This window comes from Anolis carolinensis, chromosome 4 (assembly GCF_035594765.1).
Source record: "Anolis carolinensis isolate JA03-04 chromosome 4, rAnoCar3.1.pri, whole genome shotgun sequence".
In the NCBI taxonomy this organism is placed as follows: Eukaryota; Metazoa; Chordata; class Lepidosauria; order Squamata; family Dactyloidae; genus Anolis; species Anolis carolinensis.
The window spans coordinates 240,008,824-240,032,069 of record NC_085844.1 but is presented as its reverse complement, the minus strand read 5'-3'; the positions used below and the strand labels follow the sequence as shown (position 1 = coordinate 240,032,069).

The following is a 23,246-nucleotide window of genomic DNA, read 5'->3' as shown; positions in this document are numbered from 1 at the left end:
TTTGCTCCCTGTTTGTTCTGTTTGATTTTAAACCCGTAAACAGAGGTGGTTTGGAAAATCAATAATGAAGAAAGCCAGAGACATGGACACCTTGGTCAAGAAGCAGACTTGGGGATACAAGCAAAGACAGTCCTGTCATGAGGCAGAATGGTACAACCAGAACTTTGGGGCAGCACCTCATTCCTGAAACTCCTAGCCATTCCCCTCTTCTTGGATGCACCATGCAATCTTGATCTTCTAAACAAAATCTCTTTCACAGTACGGAATGATAGTACCTTAATGCCATTTTAAGTTCTAAAGTTGCTTACCATGGATCTCTGGTATTTGTAGTTTGGTCTACTGTCTGACAGATAATCTTAAATTATGTGATTAAATCACAAGTCCAAGGACTCCATAAGATGCAGTCAAATTGTGCCCAAGTGCTACCACCATGCAGGGTAAAAGATTCTAGTCTGCTGCTCTTATTCATTACAAAAAATGATGATGGCTATGGTGGGGGATGCTATCCCATAATCTCTACTGAAATGAGTTAGCTTCTTTGTATGGAATCCCCATGTGGGGCTGACTTTATAAAATTTGACCTCGGGCACTAAAGTGTCTTGGACTGGCCTGGGTTAAAGTAAAATCCCAGCTGGGGGAATGAGCTATTTCTAATGGGGCGGCTTTGTACAATCAAAATTCTACCTGCACATACTGAATACCCAACACAGCAAATACATTCAGATGTAATGCAAGTTCAATGAATTTGGGGGTGGGGGTACACACCTCCACAACACCATGGATCAATGGCATTTCTCAATGCAACAGCAAACAAAAGAAAACAGACTGTATTTCCACTTGCCAGCAACCTGTACAGGAAACATGAACCTTGTTTTTATAGGAGGATCATATGTTCTAGAGCACTCCAGGAGCACAGTATTTCCCCTTCTAATTCAGTGGTTGGTAGAGGGACTTGGGAGCCACAAAAATAGTTATCTGATGCCTGCTGTTGTACCAGAGAATAGATTATCTGGTTAACATGACAGCAGGAACAGAACAGCTCGGTACGTATACAATGACATTTTAAACACAGGCAACTGGTGACTTCCATGTCAATGGGACAATGAATCAGCTTTGGAGCGTAATCCCAATGAATCAGCTTTGGAGTGTAATCACCATAGTGCCAATGCCTTGAACCACCAAGTTCCTGCTGGTGTGTTGGATTTACTTTTTCTGGAACTATTACAGGTAGGCAATATATGAAGATCTAAAGCAGTGGTTCTCAACCCGAATGTGCTATCCAAGGTGTTGAACCCTGTCCACCAGGTTCAAAATAGTTCTTCTAAACTTTGGACTAAATCTCAGGCACATCACTGATTCAACACACCACTGATGGCCAAGTTCCCAAGCACTCTGAGTCTAACAAAAGAGCTTCCGGTTGAAATAACAGTTGTAAAAGGGACAACACTGCCCTGCCATTTTCCCCTTGAATGGATTAAACTAAATTGTTTCCATTCTGCCTTGCACTCTATGCAGAAAGCATCTGACTAGAAGGCACTTGTTTTCCACCTGTGCTCCTCAATGCTGCTCGAAGTGCACAAGGCAAATAAGTGGTTCAGAGACAGGGCAGTTTCAGAATGAAACAACTAAGAAAAATGGCCTTGTTAGCTGAGATGTTCCTTCTGTCCTTAAAGGTTTCACTGCCTGTCCAAAGCCAACAAGCAAAGGCAGTGAGTAACCGCCGTCATTTTCTGCTCCAGACAGCTCCATCCCAGGTGAAGTATCTCTACCCTCTAATGATTATAAAATGTCACAAGTGATGTAAGTTTAATTGGCCCCAGCTCTTGTTCCACCGCGTGCCCTCCTGCTATGCCAAATATATCTAACATTTGCAATAAAGAAGCAGACAGATAACCAGTGCAGCCAAGGGAAGGAGGGATAGCTAGAAATTCCCTTTTTCTTAAGCAGAAAACAAGCATGTGCTGGATAGTAAATAGTTTTGTTGGATCCAAACACGATGTAAGTTTATTTAGGGATTTTGCGGAGTGGCATCTCTGCAGGAGACACAGACTGGCATACTGTTTATGAATTACAACGGCATAAGCCTGACTCTCACCATTGTAATTACCTTTTACATCATTACATTGTCAGAAGTTTCTCCTGACCTTAAAATGATCAAACTTCCCCACATAATTTCCTTTTTAAGCTATTTACCTGGCATACAGTGGGAGAGTGGGAATAAGTTGGGATATATCCTGCTCTTTTCTTGGATATTTTGTAAGTTATAGGAAAATATCATTTTGCTGGGGTGTGCATGTGAATTTTTCACAAAGGAGGACACTATGGGATGAGGTGTGTGTGTGGCCCATCAATGTCTAGGTTTCTAGGATCTAGGGGAAGGGCAAAGCACCCTTTAGATCAGTGGTTCTCAACCTATGGGCCCCCAGGTGTTTTGGCCTATAACTCCCAGAAATCCCAGCCAGTTTATCAGCTATTAGGATGTATGGGAGTTGAACCATCTGGGGACCCACAGGTTGAGAGCCACTGCTTTAGATCTTCATGTATTGCCCACCTGTAATAGTCCCAGCAAAAGTAAACCCAACACACCAGTGGGAACTTGGTGGTTCAAGGCATTGGCACTATGGTGGTTGCAGTCTGTGTTATTATTGCTTGTATTGATACCCTGTCTGCCCCGCTAAACCAGGCAGCTTACAAAGTAAATAGAAGTTATATAATTAAAATATGCAAAAGATCCAAATGAAAATTATATTAAACTATTAATAAACTCTAAAAACAATTTAGAATGTAGAATTAAAAATGATTAAAAGGCAGTTTAAAAAGCACTATCCTTCACTGGAAGGACAGCAAGGCTCTGGCAATCTAGCTTTCCTAGAAAGGGAGTTCCAGAACCTAGGGGCAACTATTGAGAAGGTCCATCGTACATCTTTACCAGCCATGTCTGTGAAATTCGTAGGACTGAGAGAAGGGTCTCTTCAGAAGATTTTGGAAACCAAAGTTGTCTATCACATATCATGCTTTATAGGTCTCAACAAGTACTTTGAATACTGACTGGAAACAGACCAGTAGCTACCGCGTTTCCCCGAAAATAAGACAGTGTCTTATATTAATTTTTGCTCCCAAAGATGCACTAGGTCTTATTTTCAGGTGATGTCTTATTTTTCCATGAAGAAGAATTCACATTAATTGTTGAACAAAAAATAAACATATTATATACTATACAGTAGTTGTCATCACAAACCAACATAACCAAACAAACTGTGAATCCTATCAAGAATTTCTTGTTACTACCATTATTTCCATGTACAACAATCTATGGTATGTACATTTACCGATCCTGCAAGCTCTGGCATTCTGTTTGGTGGGCATGCTTCCAAACAATAACTTTGCTAGGTCTTACTTTTGGGGGAGGTCTTATATTTAGCAATTCAGCAAAACCTCTACTAGGTCTTATTTTCTGGGGATATCTTATTTTAGGGGAAACAGGGTAGTGGAGCTGTTGTAGCAATGGGATGATCTGGCTCCTGTGACCAGCACCAGTTAACCAATCTGGGTGTAAACTGCATTGATCCAAACAGCTCTATTCTTGTTGGAACTAATGACTGGATTTAATTCATAATGTGTAAGAGAAACATGCTTGTTTGGAACCATATGCAATGATACAGATCCAGAGTTCAAGCAGGTAGCACCTTTGTTATACTTTTTACTACACTGTACCTCACACATGCCCTTGGTAGATGGTAACATGTCTCTCACTGCCAGGTGGGATAGTACTTGGTGGTTTAGCCATCTGTAAAAAAACCATTTTTACAGTAACTTCCTACTAATGCAGCTGGGGCTTACAAAAACAGATTTCCTGGAATTGTCTTCATTTTTCATAGAGGCAGTGGAAAATCTTAAATAGGGAGCACCACACCCCAAGGAAATACAAACCAAGCTTTGGGCAATATTGACTGTGCTACACAAAACTTGTGCATTTATGTGTCAATTGTACTGTGTGACCCTCATTTTGAATGGCTAAGGGTATATCCACAATGAAAAAAATATAGCAATTTGATACCACTTTAACTGCAATGGCTCTGTTTTATGGAACCTTGGGAAATTTGGTGAGGAGCCATCATCTCAACTACGATGCTACAGCACCATGGCAGAGAATTCTGAGTATTTCTCACCAAATTACTAACTCCTAGATTTCATAGGATGGACTCATGGCTATTAGAGTAGTGATATAATTTTCCTAGTGTGGATATACACCCAAAATTGCACAACCACATGCACAACAGCACACAACATACCCTGTCAACATTTTAATATCCATGCTCTAGAACTGAATACAGATGTTGTACAACTATCTCCATAGCGAACCTACACATTCATACAACACCAACAGGTTTCCAGCTGCAATGTACACCCAAGTCTTGCTTAGATATCAGCCAATTTGCTTCATCTTTAACTCACCTTATAGCTTGCTGCATGAAGCGATCAGGATCCACTGCTGAAAAGGTCATTAATGCTGTCCCTGTTGGTACTCCTTCCTCCATCCTGATGAGCTTGTGGTTCGTTGGGAAGTAGGGAGCCTCATTGACATCGGTCACAGAAATGGTGACCCCAGCTGTAGACTGGAAAGACATCTGGATCCCACTGGCCAGAGGAGCTTGGTTAGATACCATCACTGTCAGCATGAAAGCTCTGTTCATCTCATAGTCAACTTCCTGAAATAAAACAGATACACATAAGAGACTCCAAACAAGACTGCCCAACTCATTTTCTCATTCAGATGCTGCTTTGAGTGGCCACAAGCTTCTTTTTAAGGAGAAGGATAGGTTAAGAAGCAACGTTGTAGCTGCTTTAAGATTTTTTGGATCACACTGGGGCTCTTCCATGTGGCAGCAATGCTAGGTGCATCGACGTTGTAGAATTAATGCAGTTTGACCTCCCTTTGACAGCTGTTTCTCAGTGTTATGGAATCACACGGGTTGTAATTAGAATCAGAGAGTTGGAACAGAACACAAAAGCCATTGATCCCACTCTCTGAAAAGATGGTTGGTTGTTTAAACACGAGTTTGTGTTTTTCAGTTGCATGGAAGTTGTTTGCTCTTATGTGCCATTGGCTTATGGCAATCTCATGAATCAAAAGACCTTCAAGAAATGCTATTCACAGCCCTGCTTGGATCTTCAGAACTGGGAGACATAGCTTTCTTGAATCTTGCAAAATGTAGTGCCCTTCATTTTATTTTGTTTTTATTTAGTTTTACTTATCATTACTGGTCAATGAATGGCAAAATTAAATCACAACAAATCTTCAATAGTACATATGATTGAGTCACCAACATGAATACCAATAGCTCTATTGCAGAGGTGTATCACTGCAAAGTAGTGGAGGCTGGCACCTTCAGTGTTAGTGGAGTGATTAATTTATTTGGGGTTTAAGTCTGAACTTTACAGTTGCCATTCAGCATACAAACCCTTTCCCTGAAATAGGAACCTGACATATCTGTTTTCAAGTTCCGAGGAAAAGCCAGAATCACTCTCTCATTGATGGATGGACAGAGGATGGAAAAGTTACTTTCATAAATTACAGTTTCCAGCTTTTCCAATCAGTTTGGGGGATTGTGGAAATTATATAAATTTAACTGCCCCATGCTCTAATGCACAATTACTGATTGTGTTCATAAGCCTTTTGAAGCAGGAGATGCAGCTAAATCATTCTGGCACAATTGATTGAACTATTGTGTAGTGTATTTATCCGCATCATCATCATCAGCATCATCAGCATCATCATCAATTTCTAAATAGTGTCTGATGATGAGAGTAGATTCTGCTTACATGAGAGGGATCCAGGAGTTATGCAGGATCACAACTCTGCTAATTAAGACATACATTGTTTTAATTTTGCAATTTAGAAGGCTATCATGCCTCAGTTGTTTCTTCAAAGGTTTAATATAAAAATATTCAACACATCCAGCATGAATAAAGTGAGTAATATTATTGTTTAAATTGGCTATGCCATGTTAATGACAAATAAGCACAAATCATGGCAGAAACAACTTTTTGTATATTAAGAATGTTTATCAGGCTAGGTCTAAACAGAAAATGTGAAGAAAATGTCGCTGTGATGAGTTGTAACTCTTTTCAATACCTGCTCAGAACTAATGTGAGCACAAAATATTGTGTCCCTTATGAAAGGTGGTTGTAAACACCTGCTGGGCCTCTTGTATATCTCTTTGATAACATTCATTATCTGAAATGAATGCTATTAACCAGAAGAAATTGGCAGGAACCAGATTCATAGCCTGAGTTACAGATCTGAAACTTTTCTATATTCAGTAAGGCCATGTAGTCTTAGGATTTTATGAGATAAGGAAAGCAAACTGGTCTGGCATTATAGCTGGACTGCCACCAAAGCAGTCCTTTTCACATACAATGCTGTGTCTTTAGCAAATAAAACTAAAGACCTTGTAAAACTCCCGTAATTCTATAGCATAGAGCCATAGCATTGTAGAAATACACCCAGACTGAATTTAGACTATTTTCATGCACACTCTGTAATATTATCTATATTATTAGCATTATTTTAATTTTTTATTCAAGAAAAAGACAAAATACAATACACAAAATTATTTGTAAAACCACCGAAAAAACTACACATTTGCATAGTATCTCTATTACTAGGAGCTCCTGGTGGTGCAGTGGGTTAAACCCTGGTGCCGGCAGAACTGCTGACCAAAAAGTCGGCGGTTTGAATTCAGGGAACGGTCTGAGCTCCTGTCTGTCAGCTCCAGCTTCCCATGCAGGGACATGAGAGAAGCCTCTCACAGGATGGTAAAACATTCAGGCGTCCGGGGGGGGGGGGGGCACCGTCCTTGCAGACAGTCAATTCTCTCACACCAGAAGCGACTTGCAGTTTCTCAAGTCGCTCCTGACACAAACAAAAATCTCTATTACTAAAATAAATGACTATTTAAAATAAGCAAACAGAAAGAGAAAAATAAAACATAGAGAAACAATGACAAAAGCAACAACAAACTTCCCATTCTGTATCTGATGGCCGTTATTGCTTGTTTACTCCGTTTAAACTATTCATTTTAAATCTATTCTTCAAACCATCAGATACTGTCTACAACAAATACTATCTAAGTTCTTAAAAAACAATATATCAAAAGAAAACAGAAAAAATACCTATAGTAAGCAAATAATAATGCAGCTGTATAATGCAGCTGACTTACAATCATGAATTACAACAGCCACCAAACTCTGATCCAGGTTTCCTAATAAAATGGGCTTTGCTTTGGAAAAGTGAGCATGTCCATTTGAACTGGAAACAGACATAGTTCTGAGATTTCTTCATATGTGGGAGTCAGTTTATTTTAATCAGGACATATGAGTAGCAGGTGCTAACATCACGAGAATTAATGCTATATTCTAGACACAAGAGGCTCAGCACTACATAGCTAAACTGTGTCCTACTTTTAGAGCGGATCATTAAAGTATCAGTGCTACTGATAATGTTTCAGTGTTAAATTGACAACGAAAATCGTTTCACTCGTGTTAAAATGGGAAACATGGTCTTGCAAGTTAATTTCTTGTATTAATCATTAATAAGGCCCCGTTAATCCCTCATTTTAAAGAAAAAAAATCATTTGCAGTTTTTTTAGAATGGTCACAAATAGCTTACTACTCCAGAACTTCCTCCCACACAATATCAAATGGAAATGTGAGTCATTGCTTTAAAACAACTCCGTTAAAACAAAATAATTTGTTTAATTTAGTCTAAACAAAACGCCAAAGGATTGATGTTGGGACCAAGCAGGGAAAAATCATGATTTTAATTTTATTCTGATTGTTTTTAACAGTTTGGGGACAAATTAATTAATTTGTATTGAATTATTCTTTCCATGTTCTGTTTTAGAGGTTGGGTGACTCATCCTCACAATGGCTACAGAGTTCCCAATTGACTGTATAAGGCACAGTTTGAGAAGACGAAGAAAGCTATGGGGCCACAACACAACAATGGTGGCCATTGTAAAATACACTTAACAATGTAGTCCCATGGAATAAAACAATGGTTCAAGTATATAACACACATGGAGTTCAACATTGACTACACAGTCCTTGTGCTGAATGGCAATGTTACACAAAGAAACATGTAATTGCTACATGTGCATCCGCATGAGCATTCCCATGCATACATGGAAAATGGAGCAGGCTTGTTTTTAGCTACTCCAGAGACTAGAACAAGGAGCAATGGCCCCAAATGGCAGAAAATGAGATTCCAGCTAAATATTAGGAAAAGTCTCCTTGCAGTAAGAGCTCTTTAATAGCAAAATAAACTGCCCGGGAGTTTGGTGGAGTTTCCTTCTCTGAAGGTTTTTAAACAGGGATTGGATGGCCATCTGTTGGAAATGCTTTGTTTGGATATTCTTACATGGACTAGAAAAACCTTGTGGTATCATCCAACTCTATGAGTCGATGTGCTTTGAAAGTACAGTGAAGCCTTGACTTAAGAATATAATTCATTCCGTGATTGAGCTCTTAACTCACAATGCTCTTATCTCAAAGCAAATTTCCCATTGAGAAATGCTATTAATCACCTCTCCCCCCCATTTTTATGTTATGTGTTGTTAAACAAGAAAATGCTCCCTTGAAGCTGTAAAGCATTGTACTCTCATGCTAACATGTCCCCTGACATTAGCTCTTAACTCAAAATACTGCTCTCATGTCAAAGCAAAATCCAGGTTGAGTGACACCTCTTAACTCAAATGCTCTTAACTTGAGACACTCTTAAGTAGAGGTTCCAGTGTACTGTACCAATGATTGTGGAACTCCAATTCTAGAGCCTTCAACTGAAAATTTGAATTTGAAAAGTTCAACGATTTCTGTAGGGGAATTCATTCATTGCATAAGCTCTCAAGCAAGCCAGTCAGTGCAGGTTTGAGTGTTGGATTAGGACTCTGTGAGATCAGGGTTCGAATCCTCATTCAGCCCTGGAAAGCTCGCTCAGAGAAACACAAAAATAAACCTCCTCTGAATATACCTTGCCAAGGAAACCCCATGTGAGGTTATTTTGAAATAAATCTTTTCTAGGACAGGGTTGCTATAAGCTGGAGTTGATCTGAGGGTACCAAAATAACAAAAGATCCCAATAGGATTCCAGCCAACATCTTAATGAAATAATGTTACTAAAAACTTCCCACATACAATTTTAGAAGTAACAGGAAAAAAATTAAAGAGTACAGCTGTCCTTCTTTTTGCCCAGTTCATGGTTCCTCTCTTCAGAAGCCTAAACATGGTTCACTTAGGAGCTATAGATCATGAGTTAAGAACCTTATTCTTCATAATTCCTTATCTCAGCCACTCCCTCAAAGTCCATGCCTTATATCTGATTGAATCTGAAATGCTTTTTACCATACAGATGAATTTTATACAGGAGTAAGATCACATTGCCTCTAGTGTTCAAAGAACAAAATGGAAAACAACAACAACAACACTGAAATGAAACAAACTTCTCAGTCAAAGAAAATCTAGAGTAATAAAGCAATTTCTCACCAAGGAAGTTATCTGACAAATAACCGGAGCATATGGAGACTTTAACCCCAAACGCCCACTTACTCACCGATTTCTAGCTTTTTACATTTTTATTTAAACACTTTGTTGCTCGGTGGACACACTTGATTAATATGTGCTTCTCTCTAAACTTTCCTCTTGGGATTCATTGAGACACACATTTTTTGACACAGCATTATCTTTTGGACATTTCTTTGATTTATGCAGTTGGGGAACTGGATTTTCTTTCGCATTTGCCTATGTGGGACCAATTACATCCTTTATATCATTGTTCTTTGCAAATGTCAGTGACAGACAAAGAGACCGGTCACACCAGCAGGCCAATCCTTTCCACAGATTCGGCTTTCCCCCCCAGCAAACAAGAATCCATATGAAAGCAAGCCTATTTACCACACTGTAAAGCAGTGGAAATGTGGGAAATTAATTTGCTTGCATCCAGAGGTGAAGCTGTGGCAGTTGATCAGACCATGGTGTGATGGGACCTGGCTTTGTTTGTTTATGTAAGACAACTTCACACCCCTATCTGCCTCTTTGAATTTTTTGGCCTACTCTCCCATCTCCTTTTCACAGTGCAATTTGTAGTAGTTGCTTTGTTTCTGGGTAGGACTTTCCCCACCACGTTTACAGTTTATTTTCTGCCTATCCTACATTGTCACTGAGATACAGACAATTGTCTTAAGGCAGTGTCAGTTTAAATAGGTTGTCGAAGGCTTTCATGGCCGGGATCACAGGGTTGTTGTATGTCTTTCGGGCTGTGTGGCCATGTTCCAGAAGTATTCTCTTCTGACGTTTCGCCCACATCTATGGCAGGCATCCTCAGAGGTTGTGAGGTACCTCACAACCTCTGAGGATCCCTGCCATAGATGTGGGTGAAACTTCAGGAGAGAATACTTCTGGAACATGGCCACACATCCCGAAAGACATACAACAACCCAATTTAAATAGGTTTCTCAAGCAGGTGTTGTGGGAGCTATGATCTGGTGATTCACCTACTGGCACATTTGGTGTTAGATAGCTTTTCCTGAGTATCAGGCGATCCAGGGATTGGGAAGAATCTCCTGTGCTTGGGGCTGGTTTCTGGGCCTTTGCCCTCATCGGGGGCTAAAGCGGCTCAGGAAGGCTCAGATTTCATTATCTGAGATGGACTTTTGAGCAACCATGTTGCTCAGCAATTGATCTCAGGGGCTTCAGTGTTTCAGCCAGGGGAGGCTGTGGGCTCAGGTCAGGGGTGACCAATTGCCTCAGCTGATTTTGTATCAAATTTGCTCCCTCAAATTTGATTAACCACCACCAAGAAACATTTAAATTTGTAACAATGAATAATGTTGCCCTTAGTTTTATTTATTATTTATTTTATTTACAGTATTTATATTCCGCCCTTCTCACCCCGTAGGGGACTCAGGGCGGATCACATTATACACATACAGGGCAAACATTCAGTGCCCATAAACACATCAAACCGAGACAGAGACAGACAGACAGACAGATGCAGAGGCAAGTTAACCTTCTCCTGAGGGGATGTTCGATTCTGGCCACAGGGGGGAGCAGCTGCTTCATCATCCACTCTGATGGCACTTCCTCACTTTCTCATTCCAACATTGTAAATTACTTAAACTTGCCTCCCCACTTTTATAAGTGGTACCTTATTTCCTACTTGATAGATGCAACTATCTTTCGGGTTGCTAAGTCAGCAACGAGCAGGGGCTATATTTTATTTTTAATTGACGGGTGCTCACCCCGCCACGGGCTGGCCTCGAACTCATGACCTCATGGTCAGAGGATTTATTGCAGCAGCTGCTCACCAGCCTGTGCCACAGCCCGGCCCCGGTTCATTGCACTTCTGTTGTCTGGTCTCTTTATTCCTCTGGTTTGTCAGCAAAAGGTTATAGAATATTTGCTGCAAATCCACATGTGTCTTATGATGTTCAGCTGGACCCTACAAACATCCTGGGTGCTGATAAGAGATATTCCAGTGTCTAGCAACTCTCTGGTCAGAGGGATTTAATCCAAAAACAGTAAGGAGCTATCCATGGTATGAAATCTATTTGAGCAATGAGGTTCAACATTTTGACTAAATCTTTTAAATTTTGGAATAAATCAGGAAGTGGATTCATCACCCCACTGACATTGAATCCACATGACAGCATTTAATATAGTTTAGGAGTATAATCTGGTGTTTTTACCATGGCATGAAATCTGTGTTAAGGAGGCAGTAATTCTTACATTATTCACTGGCAGTGACAGGCATAGTTAATCATAAAACAGATATACCACTGGGTGCCTATATATATACTCATCCATGGATTTTGCTATTCACAGAAAGCCCTGGAACCAAACCCCAGCAGATATCATGTTGCATTTTGGATACTTACGGAAACCAATTCCCTTAGAAATGAATGGCGCATTAGTAGCCAAACCAATCTAGGATTCAAATAACAACATCAGTGGTTCCTAGACATTTTCTTTGCTCATTTTCACACTATTAGGGAATCATTTTTTCCAATATGGGTTTAAGTTGAGATAATATGGTCTTTGAAGCTTTCTTTAGTGGGAATGCTGTATATGCAACAGCATGTGATAAATACAATAAAATCCTAAAATCCACAAGAGTGCTACTTTTATTGGCCAACCAAAATGGAGGCAATGCATCATGCAAGCTTTTAATGAAGTAAAGATGTTAAAATCATACAGGAGAATAAAAATGATGATCTTACAGTAACAGACCTACAGAAAAGTGATGCTAACACTGTCAATTTCTTCTCCTGTATGATTTCTAACATCTTTACCTGATGAAGAAGCCGATGAAAGTTTGAGTGCTTGCACTTTGTATTTTCTGAATTTTTAGTTGGTAGCACTCTTCTGTGGATTTTGTATTTCTTGGAATTTGCTGCACGGCCAACACAGTTGTCCTAAATATGTTTCCAGCATGTAAGAACTGTAGCCTAATTTATGGTGCCAGACCCACCCAGGCAATGCCAGACAAACACATCAACCTCCCACCTATGTTGGAAATAGAAATGTTCATGTGAAATATATTGTCTCTCCTTACAGAAAGCTTAAAGAGACTGACAAATCTTAGCCACCACCCTTCTCTCATTCCTCCACTGTAGCCTTGCAGTGCCCACATTTTTCCACTTTACTGGCATCCATTTGTGTCAATCAATCAAACTACTAAGAAGTAGCGAGTTCCACTTAGTAAAGTCCTTGCATTTCATTTTTTTTTTGGATTAAAAGGCACAATTAAGTTACATTACAGTTGTCATACAAGAAGGGATAACTTCATTCATTTTGCAGTATAATTTTGAAGGATCCTGCTGCTTAGCCACATTTTATACCACAGACCAGGAGCTTGTAGCATTCTGAGGGCCTTTAAACAACAAAAGCAAGTTACCTTTTCACTGATCTTTGAGTAAGAGAATAGTAAAGTAATGTCTTTTACAAATTAGAGAGTTTTGTGGCATTTTAAAGATCTAAAACACAGAAGGAATGGGCTAGATCCCAAAATTACCAAGTAATTTTGGAACCATGTAATCTAACCAGTATACCTATTTTTCTGCCATTACTTGACCTCAAGTAATGTCATATCATTCCTGGCTTGTCGTTTGGATATTTGGGGGGGGGGGGGGTTGGTGGGATGTTCTTGTTTTTTTCCGAGTTAGATAAGTTCTAAAGCAGCACTCTAAAGACCCCTTTTTAGTGTCTTTTCAGTTGAAAAACTTATTGTTTGGGCCACATAATGAAGCTCTCTATGGACTTTGGATATAAATGAGAGTCTTGAGCATGGTTCCATATATTTCCCGTTCCTTGGTTACACCCTATGTTCCCATTGATTTAATGAGTCTGCTCTACTCAGGAGTAGGGATTGGAACCAGGCTTACAAATTTAATTTGGTATAAGCTTTTTGCAGACTCCAGCCCATGAGTCTGAGGGCCTGTGTACACCGGGAAAAAAGCCTTATTTATATCATATTTTCTGGATTGACATAGACCCTCATTAACACCATGTGGAGAATGAGCGTGGTAGTGAGTTTGTCTTAAGCAACCAAATGTGTGGCCTGGATGAACTCACCTTGGTATGAGCCTGTTTTTTGAAAAACCTCTTTCACTTGCACTACTGTCAACTATATGGCAGTGACTGCTTCATTTCCCTGCCTTTCCATCATGCATGTGAATATGTGTATTTTTGTCTAAGTTCACTTTAGTTGTCCTGTTATGTGGAGATGTGGTAATGCTGATGTATCAGCACACTGATATACAAATATCAACATTTCTGGTTGGAATGTGAATTAGCTCCAGATTTGAATCTCTCTTTAGCCATGGAAAATCCTTGGTGACCTCAGGAAATCCCACTTTTATAGAGGAGGGCATGGAAAACCTCTTCAGAACAAATCTTGCCAAGAAAACTATACACTAAGTTTTCCACAAAACATAATCCTTGTTGTTAAAATTGTTAGGAATACTTCCTAATAAATTTTTGACAAGGTAGACTTGGAATGTTAACTACAACAAGTAACTTTCCATCCTATGCAAGGGCCCCTTTGAGAGCTCCATTTACCATTGTACCTGCCTTTCTCCTTTTTTCAATATCTCAAGTCCTAATTGGAGAACAAAGTTTAGTTGCCATGAATACCACATTTGAAAAGATCAGTGAAAATTGGGCTCTCAGTATCTGCTGGGGTTTGATTCCAAGAACCGACGTTGATACCAAAATCCAAGTGCCATTATTTACAATGGTGTTGTAAAATGGCATGTGTCCCTTATATAAGTCAAAACTTTGCTGTTTTGAATTTCTTTTGGGTGTTTTTGAACCATTGTCAGTTGACTCTATGGATGCAGAATTAGTGGATATGGAGGGCTGATTGTTAACTCTCTCTGATATTTATTAGGTCACATCTCAGGAGAAAACATGGTAAGCTATGTCATGGGCTGGAAGAAAGAAATGAAATATGACTGAAAGGCATGAAGAAAGAATAGCTTACTGCAAGCAAAATAACATAGGAGGATTTTTTCCTTAAAAAAACAACAACCTTGAATTATCTAAAACTTTCCACCACGAAGCAGCTGGCCTTAGGATATTGAATGGAGTATAAATGTTTGATAGCCTAGTATGGGACAAGGTTTTAGAACTAAAATAAAGCTGGAATAAAACACTTTTGTTTTGTTCATAACTTAGAAGAGTAGAAGCATTTTTTCTGAATAGAATTTAGAATAACACTGTGTCTGTTATTTATACATATTTGGTTTTGACCATTCATTTCAATGCAAAGTGAAAATGAAATTGCATCTGAGCTTTGCAGAAAGGGGTGAAAAAATTTCTGAGAAATTTGTCATGACTTAGGTTTATGGATGGTGGTGGTGGTGGGGGGGGGGGGGTGTCTTCAATTTTATTGTAACAAGTTGTGTATGTTTGTATACTTTTAATTTTGCTGTGCTTATGTGTTTTGCAAACATTGTGGCTTCTTGAAAAGGCCCAGGGGATTTAATTCACGATTTCCTCCATTGAGGCTTACTAGTGATGCTTGTCTGTTGAGGGTCTGAAAAACACAGTGGGAGTTTGTTGTTTTCTGTTGCTGTCAAAATGACATCCTCCTGCCTCCGCCTTTATTATCAGCTTTTTTTCCAACAAGAGTTGCTGCAAGAGCAACAAATTTTGTTCATCCATCAGACACAACAAGGCAGAACTGAAAACTGGGAAAAAAGTAATCATGGGTATAGCCATGGCACACCACTATAGCAGTTTGATGCCATATGGCTCTATGGCTCTATGATATAGAATACTGAGCATTTTTGTATGGTGAAAGACTTATTGGAATTCTCTGTCAGAGAGCCCTAATGCTACAAATCAGGGGAGCAAACTCCTAGATCAGAGGGATAGTAAATATGGAATTCAATCAGCCCTCTACTTTAATGGGTTTGGTTTTTGAGGATTTGATTGCTCACGGGTTTGATTATAATATTCTCTCTAGGAATCTCTAGGTCCTTTAGTGCAACTTTATAGTCAAGTTTTGTTGGAGATTGGTTTTTTTATCATGTCAGAAGCGATTTGAGAACATACTCCAAGTCACCTCTGGTGTGAGAGAATTGACCATCTACAGAGATGTTGCCCAGGGAAAGCCCAGAAGTCTTAGCTGGAAGGCTTCTCTCATGTCCCCGCCTGCTAGAGCTGACAGATAGGAACTCACCCCATCTTGCAGATTCGAACTGGCAACCTTCAGGTCAGCAGTTCAGCCGGCACAAGGGTTTAACCCACTGCACTACCACAGCTCCCTTTGGTCATACATTCATGTCATACACTCATGCTTTAGGATTTAGAAATTCTTAAAGAGAGCTCTCTAGAAAGCTTTAGGTCCTCTATTGCAATTCTATAGTCAACTTCCAGTACAAATATCTAGAATTCTCTCAAGAAAACACCTCTCTAAGGCCCCTTCTACACCACCATATAAAATCCAGATTCTCTTCTTTGAACTGGATTATATGGCAGTGCAGACTCATATAATCCAATTCAAAGCAGATAATGTGGATTATCTGCTTTGATAATCTGAATTATATGGAAGTGTGGAAGGGGCCTAAAAATCTCTAGGTTCTCCAGTGCAATTCTATGGTCGAGAGGAAATTGACTATTGAATCATATTGGTTGAATCATATCTAGATATAGTTTCTTGGTGTATATTTTACTGTTTTCATGTTAGCCATTTTGGGTCTCTTTTTAGAGAGAGAAAACGCAGGAGAGAAATAACAATAACAACAACAACAACAACAACAACAGAAATTTCTAGAGAGAAACCTCTCTAAGAATCTCTAGGTTCTCCATTGTGATTCTGTGGTCAGTGTCCAGTAGAAATTGACTTTATAGTCATGCTAGAGTACCTAGACATTCCTAGAGAAGGGAAAATTCCTTTCTCAGGGCCGGCCGGAGATATTTTTTGATGTAAAGCGGGGGTGCTGAAAAGCGCCCCCGCCACCGGCGCCCTGGCCCCGCCCAGCGTGCCCTGGCCCCGCCTCCCACGCTGCGTGGGAGGCGGGGCCAGGGCGAATAGTGAGGGGGCGGGGCCAGAGTTGGCCCCGCCCCCCGTGCCCTGGCCCCGCCTCCCAGGGCACGCTGGGCGGGGGGGCGGGGCCAGAGTTGGCCCCGCCTCCCACGCTACCCCCGCTCGCCCGTCTGGCCTTTTGTAGCAGGCCAGACTCAGCGGAGGTTTCTCCAGGCCGCGATTGCGGCCTGGAGGAACCTCCGCTGAGTCTGGCCTGCTACAAAAGGCCAGACGGGCGAGCGGGGGTAACGTGGGAGGCGGGGCCAGCTCTGATGCCGCTCCCCCCCCCCCCCGCCCAGCGTGCCTTGGCCCTGCCTCCCACGCAACGTGGGAGGCGGGGCCAGGGCACGCTGGGCGGGGGGGGCGGCGTCAGAGCTGGCCCCGCCTCCCACGTTACCCCCGCTCGCCCGTCTGGCCTTGTGTAGCAGGCCAGACTCAGCGGAGGTTCCTCCAGGCCGCAATCGCGGCCTGGAGAAACCTCCGCTGAGTCTGGCCTGCTACAAAAGGCCAGACGGGCGAGCGGGAGTAGCGTGGGAGGCGGGGCCAGCTCTGACACCGCTCCCCCCCCCCCCGCCCAGCGTGCCTTGGCCCCGCCTCCCACGCTGCGTGGGAGGCAGGGCCAAGGCACGCTGGGCGGGGGGGGGGGAGCGGCGTCAGAGCTGGCCCCGCCTCCCACGCTACTCCCGCTCGCCCGTCTGGCCTTTTCTAGCAGGCCAGACGGGCCAGGGCGCACTGGGCGGGAGGCGGGGCACCGTCAGGGCGGTGCCCCGCCTCCCGCCCAGCCTGACGGCGCCCCCCCGGGCCTGCGCCCGAGGCGGCGGCGTCAGCTGCCGCATGAGTGGGGCCGGCCCTGTCCTTTCTTCAACTCTTCTCTCCTGACCACTGATAGCAAAATATTTTGCACTTTCAATTCAGTTTGCAGCAGTGGAAGTTAGCTGAGGACAAAGGAGGGCAGTGGGAGGAGAAAAATGGAAAACTTCTAAAAGCATATTGGGCAACTGTCAATATTACATCAAGAACAATTTGCAACAATGATCATTCAGAGTTTCACTAGCTTTTACCATCTTAATTTGTTTTATTGTAGAAGGGTGCTGAGTAATTAAAACTTCTCATTGGCTCTTTTCTTACATATTTTGTCCTGTTGTGATACATACATATTTTTTAAATAAGTCATAAATAATTTAATTGTGCCTATTCATTATTTCAGCATGAGATAGGTTTGTCTCGGTGCTTTTGGATTTTCGAGAAAATTGCATGTAATGAAACTGGGAGTGCAGTGTAGATAAATCAGACCATGTCTCAGGTTTCTTGTAAAAGAATAATAACAACAATAATGAACATATCTTTTTGTTCTAAAGCATTCTTTCACCGTAAGGAACGAGCTATTCTCTTGTTGTTCCATCAGGAGTCAGACACACAATAAGAGTGTCTCTATTTCAAATTCCTTTATATAATCCATGCAGAGTTCGTAATAACATTTTAGGGAGCCATCTGACACAGAGCATCTATTACTGCATTCGGAGACTTTGCTTATAGCGTACTGAATGGGAGCAAGATATCCCCCCCCCCCTGCTTGTCCTGTTTACAAGGCACACGAAGAAGATAAGCATCTTGTGCCACCAAGGAAATGGCTTTTGTTGAGATGGAAAACAAAATTGAAATTGTACATCATAGTGTATTTCGGTGCCCAAGTTCAGCTGGCAGAGATGCTGATGCGAAAGCTAGTTAAGAATACAACATAATATGTTTTAGTTAGGAATTCAGCGAGCCACTGATTTGTTAATGCCCTATTCACATTCAAGCATTAAATGTGTGTCTACACTGTAGAATGAATGCAATCTGACACCACTTTAACTGCCCATGGCCCAATACTATGGAATTGTGGGAGTTTTACAATGTCTTTAGCTTTCTTTGCCTCACCAAATTAATAATCCCTGGATTCCATAGCATTGAGCCATGGCAGTTAAATAATAATAATAACTTTATTCTTATACCCCGCCCCATCTCCCCAAAGGGACTCGGGGCAGCTTACATGTGGCCTTGCCCAGACACAACAATATAAAAGCAAAAGCAAAACAATAAAACAAATTACTCAACAATAAAACATCAACATCGATAAAAACAGTCATAAAAGGTCAACATACAAAATAAAATGTTAAAACAAGAGATGAATTCATGGATCTGGGCCAAAGTGCAAAATATGTCAAAGTCAGGGAGAGGTAGAAGTGTCATTCTGATTTCATTATACAGTATAGATCAGGTATGGGCAAACCTTGGCCCTCCAGGTATTTTGGACTTCAACTTCTACAATTCCTAACAGCCATTATTATTATTATTATTATTATTATTATTATTATTATTATTATTATTATTATTATTGACACAAAGACATAGTATGGCACAGCAAATGAGATATATATGCTGGATTTCGTATCACAAAATCACAAGTTGAACACTTCCCAAGTGCTTAGGACTGTGTGAAGTTTCAGATGATGCATGCAGATCCCAGTAAGGTGGCCTTTTGCAGTTGACAGATCGTAATTTTGTCAATGTGAATTGTTTCCAAATGCCGGCTGAGATCTTTTGGCACGGCACCCAGTGTGCCGATCACCACTGGGACCATCTGTACTGGTTTCTGCCAATACTGTATTGGGCCACCTGTACTGGTTTATACAGGTTAGATGTCCACTGATTGTGCCACTACTTACAAATTTTTGGATCTTTGGCCTGCAATGATTTTATATCTTGGAAGAAAAAAAACCATCTCTCCTGCCTTTAGGAAGAAACATTGACAAGGCATGGTTCATTATCTAGCAGTCCTTCTGTCAGAAGAATGAACATGTCAAATCTTTCCCTTTCTAATGCTCCTCCTCTACTCCTCTTGTCTTTGATGTTACATTAAAACTTCTCTAAGGACACTTTAAGTTTTGCAAAATGAGGAAGATTTGGACTTTGAAAGGGAATTTTCGATGATGGGGTGAAATTTCTGTAGATTTAAGCTGTTGGTGCAGAAAAGCCAGTTAAATGCTTTTTGTTGTTGGGTTAAAAAACATCACAGCTCGTGTCTTGGAGGTATATAACTTTTTGTTTTAAAAATCATTCACTCATCATTTTTGTTTAAAATGCTGAAGCACTGCAATTTCTAACTTACGTGCATGCAGATGTCTTCATCTAAAACTCCTCTCTATTTACAGATGAGTATGCTTCTATTTTTGTTTATTATAGCCTGATCCTGAGCAAAGATACTTAAAATTGAGCATGTTTAGATTTCCATCTTAAAGCTGCAGTTTTATGTGTAATCTTATTTAGAAGGAACTCTCATTGAATAAAGTAGGTCAGGCATCCATGTAAATATGCTTAGGCAGATTTTAGATAAGTTACTTTTTTGACTACGTCTCTCAGAATCCCCCAGGATTAATCGGAAAAGGTTATATTCCTTAGCTCAGTAATGGAACTTACTTTTACTGGGAAGTTACTGGGTTCATATTAAAGCCACTGGTTTGGTATTCAGGAGCTAAATTTCATTTCATAAATACATAAACTTTTAACCTTAGTTCACCACTTCTTCTTGATCAGTAAGTGGGATGAAAGTTTTAGCTCCAGAGATTTCTGAAGTTAAATGTCAAGCAGCCCCTGAAGAAGGCATTTGAAAGCATATACAGACTGAAATGCACTGGGATTTTTATTAATAAATCATTCATCAATCCACTGAGCACCTTGAGATTTGTATCCTTTTTTCTGTTGGCTACATTGGGTGACTCCTCAGTTATTTTTTCTCTCCAAGAAGATGCATGCATCCAAACTGCCAGTTTTTGAGGAACATGAGCAGGAGAGAGCTATTATAATGCCTTCTTTGTGGGATTCCCCACAAAGATTTTATTGCCCGACTATGAAATGTCATTTAGATAGGCATTTGGTCTGATCCAATTCTTACATAACTGTGGTCAGTATGGAAATATGACTTATGAAGACTACTATGCACTCTTGAACTGGTATCAAAAGCTTGAGTCCTCCTACATCAATGGCAGCTGATTCGATCTCATTTAAATTCTTGTGAAGAGAGAATCTCTCTGGACAGAAAGGTTCAGACAAGGGAATGTTGCTTTGTTCTCAAGAGATTTAGGCTATGGATCAAAGCCTTTCTTCACCATTGAGAGCTATCTTTTTTTTCATTGAGTTTTCAAAGAAACGACTTGGCTATCAGTAAATTCTTCATATTCGATGGATACTTCTATAACCATTCCCAAGGTCAAAGGCCATGTATATTGAAAGCCTGTGAAATGTGGATTTAATAAGTTCACTTAATGTGCGAAACTAGTATAACAAAGTCATCACTTTAAAGCTTTGTGTCATTTTTAATGAACATGTTCTCGAAATAAATAGACATTTCCTTAAGCCATATAGGAGCCTCAGCTTATATTTTAGTAAGATAGGCTGATGCTAAACATAAACCTAACTTCAATGACTCTTGAATCACTTTACAAGTGTTGTTTCCAAAGAGAGAGAGATAAAGACAAAATGCAGTAAACATGGGGAATAAATAACTGCTACAAGTGTGCAGCTGCACTCATTGGTCTTGTTTGTTTGTTTACTTTATGTCCTGCCTTTTTCCCAGTAGGAGACCCAAGGCAGATAATGAACCACACTCCTTAAACAAATGATCTTAAACAACTCTTCTCGAGACCCATTGTCTCCTCAGAAGACTTCTTTGACAAATGGGGTGAGCACTAGAAGTGGTACATACCCTCACAACGGTTACCAAGCCTTCGTTGGTAATGGGATCGGTCCTGATGGTGAAATGTCCAGAAGGGTCTCCACTGATAATCCGGTACACGGCATTCCAGTTAGGAGAATGAGGCTGATCTCTATCCATCACTGTCAAATTGGCAACCACTACCTCCACTCGGTTTTCTGGAACTTCTCCAGAATACTGAAAATGGAAAACAAAAATTGCTTTGAGTGTTATCTCCATAAAACAGAGGACCAACTGTGATGGTGAAGTACAGTGATTATATGCAGTGCTTTAAGCAGTGGATTAAACTCCAAATTGGGTGAATCAGACCCTCTCAGCCCCAGAAAACCTCATGATAGAGTTGCCTTAGAGTTTCCATGAATGCGAAATGACTTGAAGCACACAACGACAACAATGAATAATTGTGAATAATAAATAAAATCACTATTCAGGAAATATTTATCTATCTTTAAAGTTCAACCTTTATCCTTCTACAGTTTTGTTGGTGCACCTATAGAAAGAGAGGGAAAGAGAAGAGCTCTTAAAACTGGCATTAGCCTCTCACAAGAAATTGACTTTTATCTGCATTTAGAGAGAAAGAAGCACTTTCATCAAACAACTTGACATTAGGGCCTTGCGCTCAGTACAGAAGCGTACAGAATCTGCCTCTGAGAACACAATAGGCTTTCATCTGTAACCCAGCACTCCTATGTGCTCAACCCCCCGATACTATCATCTTGTTAGGAAGAAAAATTGTGAATTTATCCAAAATGGGATCTCATCCCAGTCTCAGTGATGGAGCTTCTGTGCCAATGACCTTTAACAACCCATCCGCTCAACAATAGAAGATCTTTATCTTGCAATCCAGCGGAAGGCTGCTCCGCAAGGGTGGGAGAGGGGAAAGGCAAGATGGAGAAAAGGACATGTTAAAATTCAAACCTGATTAAAAACAACAACCAGGCTTCCATTTTATAGTACAGTGGAGCTCTCTTTCTGATCCAGCAGACTTTTGTTTTGAGTCCCAGGAATGGAGAATATGAAACAGGAGCTGTCCCAATTCTCCTCTAGAGAATATTTGGTTGTAGAGTATAAGACAGCAATGCTGTCTCAGTGAGGATTATTTCAATGCATTGAACAGCTAAGCCAAAAATGGGTAACTGAAACGGTCTCCCCACCTCCCGCCTTGGTAACGGTTTCTCTGATTCTGAAAAAAAATAATCCAAGTTCTGAATTAGAATAACACAAATAGGGTTGCTTCCTAGGCCAAGAGTATCCCAGATCCTGAAATTTCAGGGGCATAAGCTGAGACCAAGTCATTGACCCTTTGTGATGTCACAGGCGCTGAGGCCCAAACTATGTTATAAGGTTGATGCTATAATGTGTAACCCCTGGTTGTGCCATTAAGAATAATAAATTAAGCCTTAATCACAATTACATAGAGGTTATGATTCAAGTGAAGGAATGCCAATTCTAAATAATGAAGAATACAGACACAGGCACACACACACAGAGTGGTTTTTCAAGGCAGTGCTCTCAATCTGAGATCATTTTTATCCTTTACACCAGTATTACTTATGAGCCCACAGTGGTGCAGTGGGTTTAACCCTTGTGCTGGCAGGACTGATGATTTGAAGGTTGGGTTGCTGACCTGAAGGTTGCCGGTTGGAATCCAACCCGGGGAGAGCGTGGATGAGCTCCCTCTTATCAGCTCCAGCTACATGCGGGGATATGAGAGAAGCCTCCCACAAGGATGGTAAAAACATCAAAAATATCCAGGCATCCCTTGGGCAACGTCCTTGCAGACGGCCAATTATCTCACACCAGAAGCAACTTGCAGTTTCTCAAGTCACTCCAGACATGAAAAAACAAAACAAAAACAGTATTTCTTAAACTCTATCAGGTGTTTTGGACTTCAACTCCCAAAAA

General features: G+C 40.7%; 1 protein-coding gene across 5 annotated transcripts in view; it reads right to left on the bottom strand.

Moving 5' to 3' along the window:
* cdh4 (cadherin 4) overlaps positions 1-23,246 on the bottom strand; it is a 945,608-nt gene that overhangs the window by 42,324 nt on the left and 880,038 nt on the right. For all 5 annotated transcript variants that reach the window (XM_062979013.1, XM_062979012.1, XM_008110150.3 and 2 more), the window contains exons 9-10: positions 21,333-21,518; positions 4,456-4,709 (exon numbers count right to left, since the gene is read on the bottom strand). In XM_062979013.1, coding sequence (XP_062835083.1) covers positions 4,456-4,709; positions 21,333-21,518 — 440 coding nt within the window. The remainder of the gene's footprint in view (positions 1-4,455; positions 4,710-21,332; positions 21,519-23,246) is intronic.